The sequence below is a fragment of the Neopelma chrysocephalum genome, unplaced genomic scaffold (genome assembly GCF_003984885.1).
Source record: "Neopelma chrysocephalum unplaced genomic scaffold, ASM398488v2 Primary Assembly neopelma1_96926, whole genome shotgun sequence".
Taxonomy (NCBI): domain Eukaryota; kingdom Metazoa; phylum Chordata; class Aves; order Passeriformes; family Pipridae; genus Neopelma; species Neopelma chrysocephalum.
In genome coordinates this window covers 1,966,886-1,984,856 of record NW_020925569.1, presented here as the reverse complement: position 1 = coordinate 1,984,856, position 17,971 = coordinate 1,966,886, and the positions used below count along the sequence as shown (strand labels likewise).

The window sequence follows — 17,971 nt, the reverse complement described above, 5'->3', positions numbered from 1 at the left end:
CTGCTCAGTCTCCAAGTCAGAAGACTGTTACACAGTTAGGAACATATCACTGGCTCAGTGACTTGCTTGGTAGTCTAGTGAGATATCAGGTCTCTCTTGCCCACATGTAGTGACCAACTTTCCTAGTTCACAAAGAAAATAAACAGACTACCTACTCTACCCTCACCTCTAGAATTAATTCCTTTCCTTCACTGAATATTACTGGCATTTTGGTCTCCACTATGTAATCCCATACTGGTTTTAAACTAGTGACTCAGGCTTGATGGTGATGAGGACTGCTGGTCCCTGCAGGTATCGCAGAAGTGCTCCATATACTCCAATGAATGATATTTCCAACAAGAGCATTGACTGGGACCAGCTGGAAACTCTTCCCAGTTGTCAGGGAGGGAAGAAATAGCAGGAAGAAGGGAGTATTTTTTGAGGAGTGCATGGTAATGTGAAACAGGGCTCCTACTGATGAGGGGGTGAAGGTGGCAGAGGGATCAGTCAGCAGCCCTCCCCTGGCGAAAATTCCTGCCTCACACTAACATCCCACTCTTCAACCCTCAGTTTGTTCTTGAATATGATTTCCAGATACTTAGAAAAACAGTTTCCTAACAACTGATATAATTTTAAAAGAGCACAAATACATGCTTCATACCTATAGCTAATTACGTTTTAATTAAAGGAGAGGATAAAAGTTGAACAGAAACATACTATTGTTAAGCTTGAATAAGTTAGGATAGCCTCAGTATTGGAACAAGCTTGCATATTTGCTGTGTGTCTGTCATACTTGCTGCATTTATTTATTGTCCTTCGGTGCTTTAAAATTATTAAATGGAGTGGAATATGTTCTTGGTTCAATGCATTCTTAGTTATTTGGTCATAAGTTGTGATAGTACAAGCTGCAAAATGCACAGTAAAAGTACTATATTGAGATTTCCTGTATGGATCATAGGCTCTTGGCTACTGACACAAGAGCATTTAATTTGCCCTAGCAGATGTATGTAAGACTGAACTATTGAAGAGAAGAGGTAATGAAACTACAGAGCAGATGTAGAAATGCAGTTTTAGTGGTGCTGGAAGAGAGTGACGTAGAGCAGAAGATGACTGCACACTCAGCCTTCAAAGCCTGCAGAGGTGCAGAAAGTGCTTGAAATCTCAACAGTCACTGAATGGCAATGTGTGGTTTATTTCACTAGCAGTCTTATAAAATGGGAACGTGGCCCTGCCTTTTACCTCCCTGAAGTGATTCTTCTCTGTTCACAGTGTAATGGGCCCTGCATTGGACCACGACTGGCTGTACAGCACAGACAGATATTTTGCCAGACCAAAGATGGGACTTCTGTGTCATCTGATCAATGCAGTGCCTTACCAAGGTAGGACATCTCTTATGTATGAATCCACAATCTTTTCAGAGATATTGAATGGACTAGTAACTTAACTGACAATTTATGGATTTCCCCTATGTAACAAAGAGGTCAGTCTGCAATCTGTGCAGTTATGTGTTACAAATCTCATCAAGCTTAAGCCCAGGCTTACTTATTTGTTCCTAGGATATCCACACCAGTGGGTCTGGAAAGTCTTCTGTGCATGCCAAATCTGACTGAAAGGCTGTGCTATCTCTCCTTAAGCTACCAGTCTTCTTCTCACTTATTTAAACACAGACTCTAACTGGGGAAAACTCCACTGTCACCATGGTAAAGACATTGACTTTATCTGAGCCTTAGGTATGCCAGTCAAGACTGATCATGACTGAAAATTAATATGATTTGCTCATTGGTTCCTAGTCATGCATTTTTATTATCTGTGTGACTAGTAGATATGAACCAAGTTTGCCTTTGCATCTTCTGTGAGACTGTGTTGAAAGGAAAAGAGAGGTTTCAGAGAATGGTTTTGTTTCAACTGGCTGTAAAGCCATAGAAAGTTACAAAGTGCTGCTGGACCACACAGGTCACCACTCATTGCACCTTTCAGCAGACCCTTCACAGAGAGGACATTTCAGCCAAATCCTCAAATAGTTCAAATGGTCATTTAACCCAGTATTAGTATACCAGTGTGCATCCACTGAGGGTCTGGTCCTTGAGAGCAGTTAAAAACTGTAACGTCACTTGCACCCTGTGAAGACCTAATCCATGCAGCACTCTGAGTGAATTACCTTTGGGATATGCAATGCTTGCTGTTGTCCCATCCTTCCCTCCCTCCTGCCCACAGGCCGTTGAACACCCAGAACTGCTGGACCGACGTCTGTGGTGTGCACTGGAGGGTCAGCCTGTGGACCGTCTGCACGGCTCCGTGTGGAAACTACGGCTTCCAGTCCCGGCGTGTCGACTGTGTGCACATCCGCACCAACAAACCTGTGATGGAGCATCACTGCTCCTGGAGGCCAAGACCATCAAACTGGCAGCGCTGCAACATCACACCCTGTGAAAATGGTACTTTGCTGAGAGGAGGGGATGCAGAGCAGTGCAGGGGTAGGAAAGAAGGCAGAGTTGTCTCTCAGAAATGCAGCACTGGACCTTGCAGCTGGGCATCCTGGGGAACCTCCAGCCTGAACATCTGCAAAATCCAGTGTCCAAAACTCAGCATCCCAGAGAGGAATGCTGCCCATTGTGGGATTTTTTGGAAATGGTATTAGTGCTGGGATTGTGTCCCCTTGCTAATAGCGTGAGAAATAATTCATACAGTCTTCTGGAGCAAGCCCACAGGAGGGCCACCAAGTTGTTCAGACAGATGGAGCACCTCTCCTACGAGGAAAGGCTGAGAAAATTGGGGTTGTTCAGCCTGGAAGAGAGAAGGCTTCGAGGTGTCCTAACTTCAGCCTTCCAGTACATGAAGGGAACTTACAGGAAAGATGGGGCAAGACTGTTTGCAAGAGCATGTAGTGACAGGACAAGAGGGAATGGGTTCAAATTGAAAGAGAGTAGGTTTAGATTAGATATTAGATATTAGGAAGAAACTCTTTACTGTGAAGGTGGTGAGGCACTGGTACAAGTTGCCCAAGGAAGTTATGAATGCCCCATACCTGGAAGTGTTCAAGGCCACGTTGGATGGGGTTCTGAACAACCTGGTCTAGTGGAAGGTGTCCCTGCAAATGGCAGGGGAGTTGGAACTAGATGATCTTCAAGGTTCCCTTGCAACCCAAAAAATTCTATGATTCTATGATTAACTTTCAGTTAATGGTACAGACAGAAAGAAAAACATGAATCACAACCAAACTTATGGCTATAGTCCAAATCCGGTAAGTAGGTTGATGATGGGAAATCCAGGCAAGGCTGCTTTCTTTCAGGTGACAGGTAACAAATTGGACCTGCCAAAGGACTGGAAAAGTTACTAATATTAAAAAAACCCGAACCAACTAAAGAGAACAGAGGTGCCTGTTTGGAAATGATGTTGTCACCCTCTAAATTACAAGCCAGTTGCTGTGCAATCATTGCAGGTGCAGCAGCAGAATCACTGTGCTTGCCTATGTCCACACCAGCTCTGACACTCCCTCTAAGTAGAGGCAAAGTGGACTACATAGGTCCAAACTCATGATGAGTTTGGGGGGTCCTAATGAAAGTTGAAGGGATGAGGGAGCTTACAGGTACCAAGCAAGACCTTTGCTGTCACTCCAGCCTCTTTCTGCTACATAGAAATGTCCCACATGTAAATAACAGTGGAGTTATTTGGCACAGACATCACTGGAGAGAGCTGTACAACTGCCCTGTGATGTTTCCCTTTTCCATCCATGGCATGGGAAGTGGGACTCCCTCAGGCAACAACCCACCCAACATCTTGCAGGGATATTGGACAGTTTTCCAACCTGGAGCTAAAAAGCAGGAGGCTGTGGGCCTCAAAAACTGTCCGAGTGTTACCAGGACCTAAGCCCAGGGGAGTTCAAAAAGTGTCTTAACATCTGCATACTGGGCTGTGTTCTGCAACACGTGTGAAAAACACAACACAACACCAGGTAAGCTGAGGTGATACTCCCACACACTGGCTCTTCAAATGTAAGAGGTAGGCCAAAGTGTCTCTGAGCTACTCTGTTAAAGTAAGTTTCCAGTTTTATTTACTACTTCATCTTTGGTTCATCAGCTGTTAGGAAACTCCTCGAACCTCTCTAAAATGCTGGTAGATGACAAACACAGGGTTGGAGCAGCCTCAGCAGCCCTCTGCCCAAGCTCCAAAAGCAAAAGTTGCCCAACACGTTCTCCTTCAAGCCTTTGGCTACTTGCAGTTCACAGTCAGTCTTTGCAGCAAGTCAAGCTCATGTTCATAGTGAAACCTCCCAACACAAAGGTCCTCCTCTTGGCCACCCAGGGAAATGTCCTCAGGTAAGAAATCCTTCTTTCCTTATTTCATCACCATTTCTTCTTTTTGTTTCCCCTTTGGCAGTGGAGTGCAGAGACACTACAAGGTACTGTGAGAAAGTGAAGCAGCTCAAACTCTGCCAGCTCACCCAGTTTAAGTCACGTTGCTGTGGGACTTGTGGAAAATCTTGAAGACAGACAAAATGAAAATGGAGGAACAAGGGGATCACAGCTTTGCTTCACTGAGGCAAGGGCTTTTGCAGAAAATACAAATGGAATGGAAATATCCTTTTCATTTTATTCATTTCCCTTTAAAAAAAAAAAAAGAACACCTTTTACCCAAATCATTGTTGTAAAGGGTCTTGAAAAGTTTTTCCTTCTATAAATCTGAGAGACAGAATGCAGCGAAACATGGTCATGAAGGTAGACCATAAAGGGTCAGAGAGACCAATGCCACCAGAAATGGGTGTGAGAGGAGTGGAGCTTCCCCATAATCCATATACATGCCTGGGGGATACACCAAGAGACAGATGAGGAAGAGGACCAGAGTAAAAACCTAGCATCACATTACAGAATCACAGAATCACAAAGGTTGGTAGAAACCTTCAGGATCACCTGGTCTAACCATCAACCCAGCACCACCATAATCATCCCTAAACCATATACCCGAGTGCCACGTCCAGACTCCGCTTGAACACTTACAGAGATGGTGACTCCACAACCTCCCTGGGCAACTTAATCAAATGCCTAGCCACTCTTTCAGTGAGTTTTTTTTCTTTCTAATATCTAATCTGAACCTCCCCTGGCACAACTTGAGGGCATTTCCTCTCATATTTTCATTTGAAACATGACAGAAGACACCAATCCCCACCACACCACAACCTTCTTTCCCGTAGTTATAGAGAGTAATGACGTACTCCTTGAGCCTCCTCTTCTCCCAGCTGAACAACCCCAGCTCCCTCAACCACTCCTTATAGGATGTGTTTTCTAGACCTTTCACTGGTTTTGTAGCCCTTTTCTGGATACGCTCCAGCACTTCAGTGCCTTTTCTGAGGGGCTCAAAACTGAACACAGGATTCAAGGTGCAGCCTTACCAGCAGCAAGTACAGCAGTACAATCATTTCCCTGGTCCTGCTGGCCACACTATTCTTGATACAGGACAAGATGTCATTGGCCTTCTTGGCCACTTGGGCATTGCTGATTCATGTTCATGCTGCTGACCAGCCCTCTCAAAGTCCCTTTCTGCTGAACATCTCTTAAGCCACTTTTCCCCAAGCCTGTAGCATTGTTACGTGGGGTTGTTGTGGCTCAAGGGCAGGACCCAGCACTTTGCTTTATGGAACCTCGTGCAGTTGTCTTCAGCCCACCAATCCAGTCTGTCAAGACCCCTCTGCAGATTCTTCCTTCCCTCCAGCAGACCAACACTCCCACCTGACTTGGTGTCGTCTGCAAACTGACTGAGGATGCACTCAATCCCCTCAGTTTGACTGGTCAAATAGTGTGCTGGAGAAAAAAAAAAGGCTGAACTAAACTGCATTATACGGATACTTCATCTGTCTTGGACTACTTTGAGAACACAAGCATATGATTCTGTTTTATAAACTTATTTGTTACATCCAAGATTGTAACCCTTCTTTTTAGTTTCTAAACCACTCTCTCCTTCTCACATCAGGCCTGGAAATTATTTCAGTGGGACATCCTTGTGATCTTTCAGGATCTGGTGTCTGGGGAAGTTGAACAATGGTCTATAATATAAGTGGATCTAAAAGACACCTGAAAATGTTCCCAGTTTGAGCTTTTGAGGGAGAATTGGGGATTGAAGTGTTGCCCTCAGCACAGAGGTGAGGTGATGATGTTAATTATTATCCAGGCAAAGGAGAGAAAGTATGATCTGCTTGACAGACTGTAATACAAACCTAAAAATACTGTTCCCTAATCAGCACAGGCAGGAAAGGTAGAAACCGTCTGTGATAATGGGAGGTACCTTGCATACTGCATCCTACTAAGACTTATTTAGAAAAGAGAGGAGTACCAGTTCCCAGAGTTCAGGTGTTTTCAGACCTGGGGTTTTGGAAAGGAATTTGAAAAAGTGGGTTTTCCTAACCTGCTAACACAAAATTTCCCTCTCCTAACAGCCAAGCCTTTTGGACATAGTAGAAAAGAGCTTGATTCTGGTTTCTCATGGCTGTTCCCAGTCGGTAGAAACAGAATGGATTTAGCATCAGCCCCAGAGGGGTAATGCAAATAATTTTTAACAAACTTGCTCCTCTCCAGCTGCCTCTCACAACAAAACAGGTGTTATAAAGCCACAGATATTTAAGTCCATGTATAACACCCTGAAGATACAATCTAAAAAGTGGGACTCAAACATCACACCCACAGCATGATTTTGCATGCAGGCTGTGAGTAGTGCTCCATGCTTTAAGTTCCTGTCCATTCTCTGCTCTTCTTAGAATGGGGCCCTAAAATTAGAGAAAATCTGCAAAGTAGGGTGTTGAGAATTGTGGAGCTTTAAAGAACTACTTGGATACTGAGTTTTGGTTGAAGACCTCTAAATTAAAGAGAATGGTGGTGCCTCTCCTGTAACCCCTGGTGGTGCTAGTGTGTTGTGGTATGCTAATGAAATGCTGTTCAAGTTCTACCATGCTGCAACTTCCATGACGTGGATTTTTCAGCAAAACTGGGAGTCCATTTTCGAGGTCAGTGCCAGGTTCATGATATTAAGCTGTCTCAAATTGGCTTATTTCAAAACACAACTGGCAGTGAATGCTCTTAGTACAAATGGGTTTTCAAGAGTGTTACTAAGCATCAGTGTAACTTTTTATTTAAAAAAATAATCCTTTTCTATGTATGTGAATGTGTATCTTTTCTAATATTTATTAGGATTTCTTGTATAAAAAGTGCAATAGTAATAATTGTACAGATAAAACTATTTTGCCATTTTTTTAAAATCTCCCCAGAATTTTGTTCCTCTAAAATCAACAGTAATAGTGTATTTCTCTTAGTTTTAATAGCACTTGCATTTAGTTGGGAATCTGCTTCACTGTGCACAGAGTGCTTTATAAACTATGGCGTGAGGAAGGGATGATGTTTTTAACTTGTGAAATGGTAGTTATGCATGGAATGAAGGACAATTCCTTAATAACATAATAATAATGATGATGATGATGACAATGTGATGGAAATTTCTGGTACATTAGTTAACACAAAGCAAAGTATTTGGGAAAACATTTTCTTTTGTTTAAAAGCAAAACATGCTAAGGTGATCACATGTTCCATGTGTTATCTGTATAACCGTGCACAGGATAAACATGAAGGATCTGATCTGGAGTGGCCACTGTGTTGATTTAATTTCACGTCTGTCTTCTGAATTGTGACTTGGCAGCATCTCAGTAAGATAAGGATTGCTGGATATTTTAGGAATCTCTAAAGGGAAAACAGAACAGCAAACTTGTATTTATATAACTTTTTGTACAAGTAATGCAGGTTACTTATTTAACCACTACTGTCTGATGTGTTGGTTTTTTACCTTAAAAACAAAAGCCAAATTAGCAAAGTTGTTGGAGTTCTCTGTCCTTATTCCATATTATGATAGCAGCACACATCTATTACACAAAGTACACATAAGGTGCCTGCCTTGGGAAAAGAGCATGTCTTAACTCATTTTTAAAGGTCTCCAGCCATTAAGATTCTGCACCCTGTCTTGAAGATATGTTTTAATTCTTCATTTGCCTTGCTTTATTCTTTTTTGTTAATGTCCTGCCTCTATTGCTTTTGCAGAAGTATAAAGCCATTGCTGCTGGTTCAAGGATCATGGATATCAATAAAAGTATACTCCTTTTTTTCTATACAGCAATGCTTCAAGACATCTTATAACTCTCCTCAGCAACTTACAGCTTGAAGAAACACCTGTTAATTCAATTTTTCCTTACAGATTTCTGCTGCCTTCAGTAATGGAGCTGCCAGCTACCTGATGCACCTAAAGCATAAGATGTATACATTGAAGAAATCCTAGTAATGGTCAGAATTACGAGGGGAAAGAAGAAAAAAAATTGATAAAACAAAAGCATTTTTTCTTAACAAAGACAAAATTGAGTTTTGAAAACTAAGCTGGTTCTTGCTCTTACCCTTCTCAAACAAATAATATATCTCTTCTAAAAGGGAAAAGTGATTTTGCTCTGATTTACTGACAGTTTTCCTTGTGTGATATTCCTGCATATATTTTTTTTAGATACCTAAACTGCAGGTAAATAACACCTCACACATACACTAACTCAAACAGACAACCAAGTCAAAGACCAGACCTAAGACTTCGAAGCAACAGTACTGAAGGCAGTGGGAATTTCATCATTCATTTTGAGTAAAACAAGTATAGAAGCTGGTGCTGATGTAAAATAAACAGCAGGCTGGCTTAGGTTCCCAACAGAATAATGATGCTCTTTTATGCATATGGCTTTAGTTACTAGTCAGGTCAAAAAGCCTTCAAAACCTTCAAAGCGAGCTTCCAATTTTGTTCCTCCTACTAATTTTCCTCACAAAAAACAGTTCTGGAAAAAACAGAAAAGTACAGTGCTGAAAGGTTTCCCACAGAAGACCTACTCCTGGCCTCTGTTATGTGGCAAGGCAAGGATAACTAAACTACTCCAGGCATCTGCATCTTCATGCATCATCTTAAAATGAGAGAAGCCATAGGCAGAGATTTCAAAAGTAACCTTTAGCTGGAAATTTTCTTCCTGCTATCTGGCTGCAGTCATATGGACTGCAGTTGAAGCTTTTTGACTTTTAAGTTACTCTTAAAACTACCTTATCAAGTAAAAGCCTAGAGATCACCTTGATATCTGTTTGGTGCTCAAACACCAATTCATTAATAAATTTGGTTATTCTGTGTCAGCATAAGCTGACACCTCTGTTTGTAGAAGAAGGTGAACCAAAAGCTTACTCTTTTCCAGTTTTTCAAGACTGTAAAAAACCAAAAGTTTTTAATGCCAACTTTCAGTAAGTCACTGATCATTTTAGCTAGTAGTTGAGTAAATTGGCTTCATTCATTCAGTTACGTAATTTTTAACAAACGCTTTCAAACTGTTTTGAATGTCAGATTTTCTCACAGCGTACCAGTGTATACAGTTGAGAAGCTCAAAACTGCTCATGCTGACTATGGCTCTGCATATTAGCTGCAGACCACATTTTGGGAATCATCAGTTTAACCATTCCCTTCATTCTGTTTTGTAAAGGTATATATGTATTTATCAATAGTGTCATGTATTAACTCTCCACTTTTGTGGAAACTAAACCTAAGAACTTGTCAAATACTTGAGTTTGCACAAAACTAAGGGGGAGAGGAAAATCAGACCTCCTTTCTCTACTGATCTCATACATTTCTCACACCGAAAGCATATTGGTTAGTCATAGTTTCACCTACATTGCTTTTCATTGTCTCCACCCAACATCTCCCCTCCAGTCAATCAAAATCAAATCTAAAATCTGGTCATATACATAGTAATTTTAATAAATTTTTATGTAAAGTTTTCACTAAGGCATTTCAATAATATGCAATCCAACATGCTATTTATCCAGATTTATAAGCAGTAAAGCCACATGTCAACACCTCCTCTTTTGATTGAAATACTTATTTCTGTTCTCACCTGCTTTTTCACTTGTTCCTATTCTCAACTTCACATGTGAAGACATGAATACAACAATACATTTTATTCTCCATCTGTCCCTCTGAGAAGAAAATACTATGCTCAAAGTCGTCGTTCCTTCAGTGATCACTTGTAGGGGCGTGTTTGAGGTACATAGGGGATGTACCAGGGCAGAGAGGCCCAGAGAGCATGCATCGAGGTTCACAACCCCCATTGGATAAAGGAATCACATGGTTATGGGATATAAAAGGGGGTGCATTGTTCAAATAAAGCTCTTTGTTCACCATCTCACATGGAGCGTAATGTCTTCTTTATTATATAAAGGCAGCGCGCCATGCGGCACGCTACAAATGGTGACCCAACCTGGGCCCAAATCTACATTAGATCAGATATTTTAAGCCTGTACCAGGTATATATCGGTAGATTCCAGTTATCACTTTAGTTTTATAAAGTGTGAGTCTTTTACCGAAAAAAACCTAGACGTCTGTAAACGTTGCCTTGGGGTAGACCAAGGAACGAAGTTACTGAGCTCAGAAAAGTATAGGGAAGTGCACAGAAAACAGGAAGAAAGAAGAAAAAGAAACCGACCGGCGGGCAGCGGAGACCGGAGTCGGGGACCAGCAGACGGGAGCGGACAGCGAAACCGCGAAGCTGAGTGAGTTATTAGCCCTGCAGCCCCCAGCCCCCACCAAAGGGGGCTCGGAGCTGCTGTGCTTTATCTCGCGAGCTGCTTCTGGGAACTCTGAGGCTAAAGCAGTGGAGACCCAGGCAGAAGCAGCTGAGCTGCCCCGTGCTGCCACCCCGGAGCTCCGGGGACCCCAAGACCACACGCACACGCGCTGGCCGCCCTGCCCGCCACCGCAGGGATCTATAACGGTCGCGCCGGGTCTACCCGACGAACCAAGCCAGTGCTGCCTCACCACCGCCCACGCCGCCCGCCGCCCCTGTGCGTGTTCGCTGCCCCTTCCACCGGCCGCGCGGGACAGAGGAAGCCACACCGAACGCCCGCAGCCCCCAGACCCACCTCGCCTAGCGAGCCCCGCACCCACCTTCTGCTGACCCACGCATGCCTGTAGCCACTGCGTGAAGCCTCCGAGTAGGGGAAAAACCCCCGAAAGCCACGCCGCCGCGCCGTGCCGAGAGCACCCCCCCCACCGCCCCGTCGAGCTGCGCCACGCCAAGCCCCGAGCCGATAGCAGCCCCGTGCCGCCATCAGGGCCACCCCTGCACCCCGTGCCGTACCGAGGGACGCCTCGCCGCATGCCAAACCCCCACGGAGACGCCTAGCAGCCACGCCGGAGCCCCGGGACCCCAGCAGACCCCCGCGGGGACGCTGAGAGGAAAAAAGCAGCGGAGAAGCAGCCGAGCCAAAATCGAAACTAACAGCAGCCGAACAAAGCCTCCGGACCAAGGTAACAAAACTCTGTCACCTTGGTAACTTCGCAACACATTGAAACACTTTTAAAACACAATTGCTGACTCGCAAAGATACACACAAGAAATTGGGACTCATTCTAAGCCACAGCCACCAGCAAAACGAAACAAGTAACCCACACACCGCTCTCCTCGCTACACTGCTAGCAACAGCACAGCCCATAGGCATGCAGCAGGGGGGAGGGACAGCAGTTTGCAATCCGAACTCACTATCGGGACCCGAGAGCCGAGGTAACACGAGCAACTGGGAGGGACCGGGACCCCAGATGCAAAATCCCAGCCCATGGGACCTTTGCAGGGAACCCCGGCACAGAGATGGGGGTAATAATCCAGTGTGCTTACCCCCAATCCCTGCAGATGATCAGCCACGTGTGTCCCCCTGGCCGCCGCCATCTTGCCCCCCACGTGGGTGAGACCCCGACTCTTCTCTTCCGTCCCAAACCCCGCCCCACTCCACCCATAGGCGCGAGGGGGGAGGCAACTCCGCCCCCTCGCCGCCTCCGACACCCGCCCACACCCCCCCACCGGGAACCGAGGCTGCCGCAGCCACGGGGAAGGGGGAATGGGGGGAAAAGGAGGAGGGACTAGCAGTAGTTCCGTCAGGAAGGAGCGAAAAGGCAAACAGGGGAAAGTCAGATAACAGGTGGAAACAAAACAGGGATAAGGCAATTCGACTGGGCAGCCTGGAGGTTAACCGGGCATACTCAAATGAATTTAGCCAAAGCCACATCCCTCAGCCTGAGCTCCTGCATGCAGCTGCTCAGAGGCTGAGGCATTTGGTAAGAGATGGTGGCACATCCTTAAATAATGCCTGCCGGTATTCGGAGGCATTGAATTCCATCCAGTTTTCCACCTCACATGACACAGAACATGTGCACTGCTTATCTGACTTTCGGGAGAATTATGCCAAACACATAGCAAACACCCCAGCCGACATAACAATAAATCCATTAACTGGAGAAGGAAGACACAGCACAGCAGGTGCCCAATTAAATCACCCCCGAGAGAAATACAAAGTAACAATCAAACAGGCGCTGAGAGCCATGAGAAGGCTTCTCACCACAGACCAAAACAGCAATCGGCCCAGCACAAAAGTGTTACAAAGTTGTGCTGAGCCAAACCCACAACATTTAAATTGGCTGTGGACTGCTTTACACAAGCAAATTGAATATAATGAAGCCAGAGAGATGCTGTATAAGCAGTTGGCTTCTGATAAGGTGAACACAAGCTGTGAAAAAGCTTTGCAAACCTTTCCTGGAGGGGTTGACCACGGCACTGCTGAGCTGGTTCAACCTTACCGAGTAATTGGCTCTGAGAAGCACCGGTCTGCCTCTCTAGCTGCGGCCCTAGGAGCCCAGCTACAAATACGAGAAGAGGCCAGACTTAGAGCAAGTGGTGTCAGGTGCAGTAGCACTGACCACTTTCAAGGAGATTATATCTGGAGACCCCTTTGCAGCAATTCCCCAATATACTCTAATGGCAAGGAATGGGCTGACTTATACCCAGGGTGCCGAGGGCGAAACAGATGCCTTGCTGCCAGCATCGCAATGCTTGTTGCCGTGCTGTTTGCCGCCTTCTGTGCCACCGGCTTTCATGTGCCAGAGAGGAAGCAGCTCGAAGCGAGCCCCAAAGTGGCAACAAACAGCCCAGACAATGCCCCTATATACTACACACCCAAGAAAGGTGACAGGTGGAGAATGCTGCCAAACTCTAGAGCAGTAGGTGCAGTCATAAAGCATGGAGGAGCACCGCAGCATGGACTGCCTTCGCCCAATGTGTTCCCAACAAGTTGGCCGCTATTGGTAACTGATTCAAAGCTTTATTCCTCTACCACCTTCCTACACCCTGAGGATGTACCAAGGCTTGCCTTTCCCATCATGGCCTTGAAAAATGCACGACCCATGCAAGGCTATTGCTGGGTTGTCTCTCCTCAGGGAATGCAAAATAGCCCGACAAGGTATCGAACAACCACGATACATCCTTGTACAGGTAACATACCAATGAGCATGGCCACAGGAAATGAACTGCCATTTACTCTTACTGCTCTAATCAAAACTGTCCAAGATGCAGGGTTACAGCTTGCAGCGGAGAAAATTCAGCAACTGTTACCCTGGACTTTCCTTGGACAGGAATTCATGCAGCAAGAAAATTCTCCACAGCTGCTGCAGCTCAAGGTAAAAAACACTTTATATTTACACGAGTTGCAAAGGCTTCAGGGGGCCATCAATTGGTTAAGGCCTATTTTAGGCATAACCACAGAGGAGCTACACCCTCTGCTTCAGCTGCCAAAGGGAGACTCCAGTCTAATGTCTAATAGGCTACTGATACCAGAGGCCAAAAGGGTGTTAGGCATTCGTACCAAGGCAATAGAGAGAGGGATAGGCAGAAGGAGAAATCCTGAACTGCAGATCTACCTAGCCTTCATTCCCAGCAGGTATCAACTATTAGCAGCCTTGTTACTGTGGGATCAGACTGAAAAAGACCCACTGCAAATACTGGAGTGGCTAATTTTGCCCCATGTACCATCTAACACTGTGTGGACTGTTAATGAGATGTATGCAAAGCTTGTCATTAAAGGCAGACGAAGACTGCAGGAACTGGAAGGAGAGGACTCTGCCACTACCATCATCTACATGCCAGCTACAAAGGACAATTTGGATAGGATGCCAGCTGAGGATACAGGGTTCCAAGCTGCCTTAGCAAGCTTTCATGGTAAAACTTTCATGCATCTCTCAAAATACAGGTTGTGGGCAAAGATCACTAATCTACCTTCAAAAGCCACGACCAGATGCAAACACGGACCAGTAAAAGGCTTCAGGGCCTTCACACATGCATCTGGGAACAACATAAAAGGCTGTAATAACTCAGGTAAAATCCTGCTACAAAACAAGGGAAGGACAGACGCAGACCACGAACCAAAGCTGTGCAGGTTCTGGAAATGACCTCGTCCATATTGCCTTGGGAAAGTTCATTAAGCAATCTTTTAATGTTGTAACTGATTCTGTTATATTGCAAGTTAATACCCCATCTTGAAGGTTTGTTTATTTGAGATATCGTTAGTCTTTACCTGTTAATTGAAATGCGTTCTATTAGGTTTCTTGTGAATCATATGACGTTTGGAGTTTCATACAATGCATACAAGATAACACAATGACAGGTAAGGGCCAACAACTGACAGAGAATTAAGAGACTGACTAAATAACAACGTTTAACATCATATCTAAGGTCTTGAAGCAAGCGAAATTGTCTAATTAATTTTTCCATCAGAACGCAAGTTCCTTGAACAGACAATTCAAACAACATTCAATCAGCTCAAGACTTCATCATGTCACGCCCAAACTGTCGAAAAATCACAACAATGCCATCTCAGAACGCGTTAACCCCATATGGTTAATTGCAAATGAGATTGAGCAAACAGGTATCACACACATCTCTGAACTGGACATATTATAATATGTACATGTAACAGTAGGTATATACCCACATCATGTAACCTCCGCAACACCCACTGCAGAAAAGGCCAGAGTGTGACACCTTGGCTTAGTTGCCCAGCAACTCTTGGTCCATAATATTCACAGTAAAGCAGCTATATTTCCTATCAAATAGGAAAATTCTCATGTCACAAGTATTCCACACTCACTCATTATACAGGTAATTATACAAACAGCACACAACACATCAAAACAGTGTCAACTAAACAAAAAAGGGGGGAGAGAATCTGTATAGCCAAAAGAATATCTGTGAAAAGCCATGTATGTATTAACTTTCAAATTGTGACAAGCTGGAAACATATGAGTATGAAAGGTAACACAAACCCCAGGCTAGTGTACCTCTCCCAAAACATCGGTCATGGTAAGGGAATTGATATTTGGGCAGTGGACGGAACCACTAAATCTCTGATTTGGGGGAGAGGCTATGCTGGAGAGCCTGAAGGAAAGGAGTTAAAATGAACCCCTTCCAGGTCTGTTACACCCCACAAAGTATAAAATCACATCAGCAAGAACCAGAGTAACGCAGAAGTTGTAAGGAAGCTATGTTTATGTCTAAGGTTTACTTTAAGGACGACCAGTGTGGCAAAAAACAGTTTATAAAAATCCATGAATGTGTGTATGATGCGTGATGTGATGGCCATCAAGCGATTGTGTAGAGTGAATGGACCAGAGTGTAGTATGACTGGACAAATATTGAAACACTAAACACCTCACAGATAACAATACCTCCGCCACAGGGTCACCTAAGAGAATTTAGTTCTGCTAAGCTTAGCCTGTTTCTTAATAAAGTTACACTCCCCAGTTATTTAAAACCCTCAAGTTAATAAAGATTATAAGTTTGCACGGTTAGGCCAGGGCCTATAGATTAATAAAGGTATTTCTCCAAGTTGCACCACCCTATAGGAATATAAGAGAGTTTTAAAAGGTTCACAGTAGGACTATAAGAGACCAAGGCAAGCAGTATGCTGGATCATTGCAAGCCTTGATAGTTTATAATGTACTGTTCTGATTGTTTGTACCGTTGTTTTGCACTGTTTTTGTGATCCTCTTAAAAATTAAAAAGGGGGGTGATGTAGGGGCGTCTGAGGTACATAGGGGATGTACCAGGGCAGAGAGGCCCAGAGAGCATGCACCGAGGTTCACAACCCCCATTGGATAAAGGGATCACATGGTTATGGGATATAAAAGGGGGCGCGTTGTTCAAATAAAGCTCTTTGTTCACCATCTCACAGGGAACGTAATGTCTTCTTTATTATATAAAGGCAGCGTGCCATGCGGCAAGCTAAAATCACTGATGAAGACTGAGACTGGAAAGTCCATGAAATCACAGACTCCAGCCCCTCTTTTTTGCCAGAATGGTTACAAAACCTGGAACAGCCTCTACTGAGGGATCCAGTGCACTTTCGGGGTGATTGAGGCAGCAAGGCTGAAAGTATGCAAGTGCCTTCACGTTAGAGAGGTGTCATGGCAGGGTCTATCTGGAAGAGTTTTTTCAAACAAAAATAAACTCACAAAACAGACCACAAAGTATCTCATGAAATTTATTTAAAACAGAATCATCAACAGTGGTTCCTCAGTGATCTGAGTTTGTACACTAGCTCATGCTCATATAGAGAAGGCTTTATGTGGGGAGATACAAGGTTATGGCAGCAAAAAAATTACTTCTGAACAATTAAAAAAAATTGGGAAAAAAAGACATGAAACAATCGATCTTGTAAGTACTATTGCTACAGATGCTGATGACAAAGCATATACTGCGTTAATGACATGGAAAGCAGCTGACAGTATAAAGTAATAAGTAAAACTGTGAAAGTTGAACTATTTGCAGCAAATATGATGAGCTATAACCCCAGTCAGATGTGATTCGTTCTCATGAGAATGTTGCTAGTGTTTTTTGTTTTGTTTGTAGTGCAGGAAGCCCACTGGATATGCTTTGCCCTTCATGCATTCCAGCTTTACACTGCCTGCCTTTGGCACTGTGACTGGTGAGTTCACATGTTGGAAGACCTACACACACTTCTAGCATACAGAAACAGGACTGCATGGGAATGTCTTCAGTGCCCCTCTCTGAGTCTATAACAGTTATACTGCCTCAGGCTGCTCTGAATTACACGTGTTGATTGTCCATGAGGTATGGCAGACGGGAAGGAGCAATATAGGACTGCGTCACATCCATTTCTCCTTGGCATCTCACTGTCCCAGATCCGCTAGATCCGCTCATTGCTCCCTCACTTGCTTACATAGCTTCAAAGATGTCTGCAGGCCTTTGACCTTGAGAGCTGATTTAATTACTAAATATAAATATTAAAATTATTTCTCTCCAAGGAGAGATTTCATCCTACAATGCTTCTTCCACAGTCCCTTCAAAATGACTGCCACTTTCAGCAAGAGCAGCAGCTCTTGAGAAAGATGGACATCGTGTTTCTGAAGGCCAGATTCCTCTGCACATCATCTTTAAACACAGACAGCTAAAGCAACCCTGATATCACAAAATGCTCGTCCTTCAACAGAGGCAGGGTGCCTTACAGGGTGCTTCCACACTTGTCCAGAAACTCAAATACCCAGGGTACCAGGATAATTTTGGCTAAATCCCTGAGATTATAGGAGGACTGCAGCACAGCAGGCAGGACTACACCAACCAACGCTGCAGTTTAACAGAGCCCTCCTCTCTTGCAGGAGACTCCTCTCGCAAGCAGAGCAAGTGCTCTGCAACCAGGGAAGACCACAGAGACATCTCTGCTACCTCGAGAAAGGGTTAGAGTTTTTGAAACTCTAATAACTTGGGGGTTTAAGCCAAAACAATGAGCAAAGGGTCTGTTGCTTGATTGTGTTGCGCTTCTCTATCCTTTCTGCTAACACACAGCTTACCTCTTGGGGGAGAGAAAAAAGGGAAAACCAAGAATGTTGTCTAAGCCTTTAAGCCCTTTGCAAAGAAAAGTTTTATATTTGCATAGATACACAGAAAAGAATGCCATTGTATGTGGCTAAAAGGGAAAGGGACACCAGAGAGTTGCCCTCTGGTTACATATAAATACTCTTTATTTAAGCGGTACAGGATGCAAACAACTCCATAGTAAGCGTGTAGTTACCCACACGCACTTAGGATGACATAGACATGGGAAACCACTCGCTA

The 17,971-nt window shown here is 44.2% G+C and overlaps 1 protein-coding gene across 1 annotated transcript in view; it reads left to right on the top strand.

Annotated features, from left to right (window-relative positions):
- Positions 1 to 10,038, top strand: part of ADAMTSL1 (ADAMTS like 1) — a 404,153-nt gene extending 394,115 nt beyond the window's left edge. The window contains 3 exon segments of the mRNA XM_027670722.1: positions 1,249 to 1,358; positions 2,194 to 2,414; positions 4,357 to 10,038. Of these exon segments, the coding sequence (XP_027526523.1) occupies positions 1,249 to 1,358; positions 2,194 to 2,414; positions 4,357 to 4,463 (438 nt within the window). The 3' untranslated portion in view covers positions 4,464 to 10,038.
- Positions 10,039 to 17,971: the final 7,933 nt, after the last annotated feature.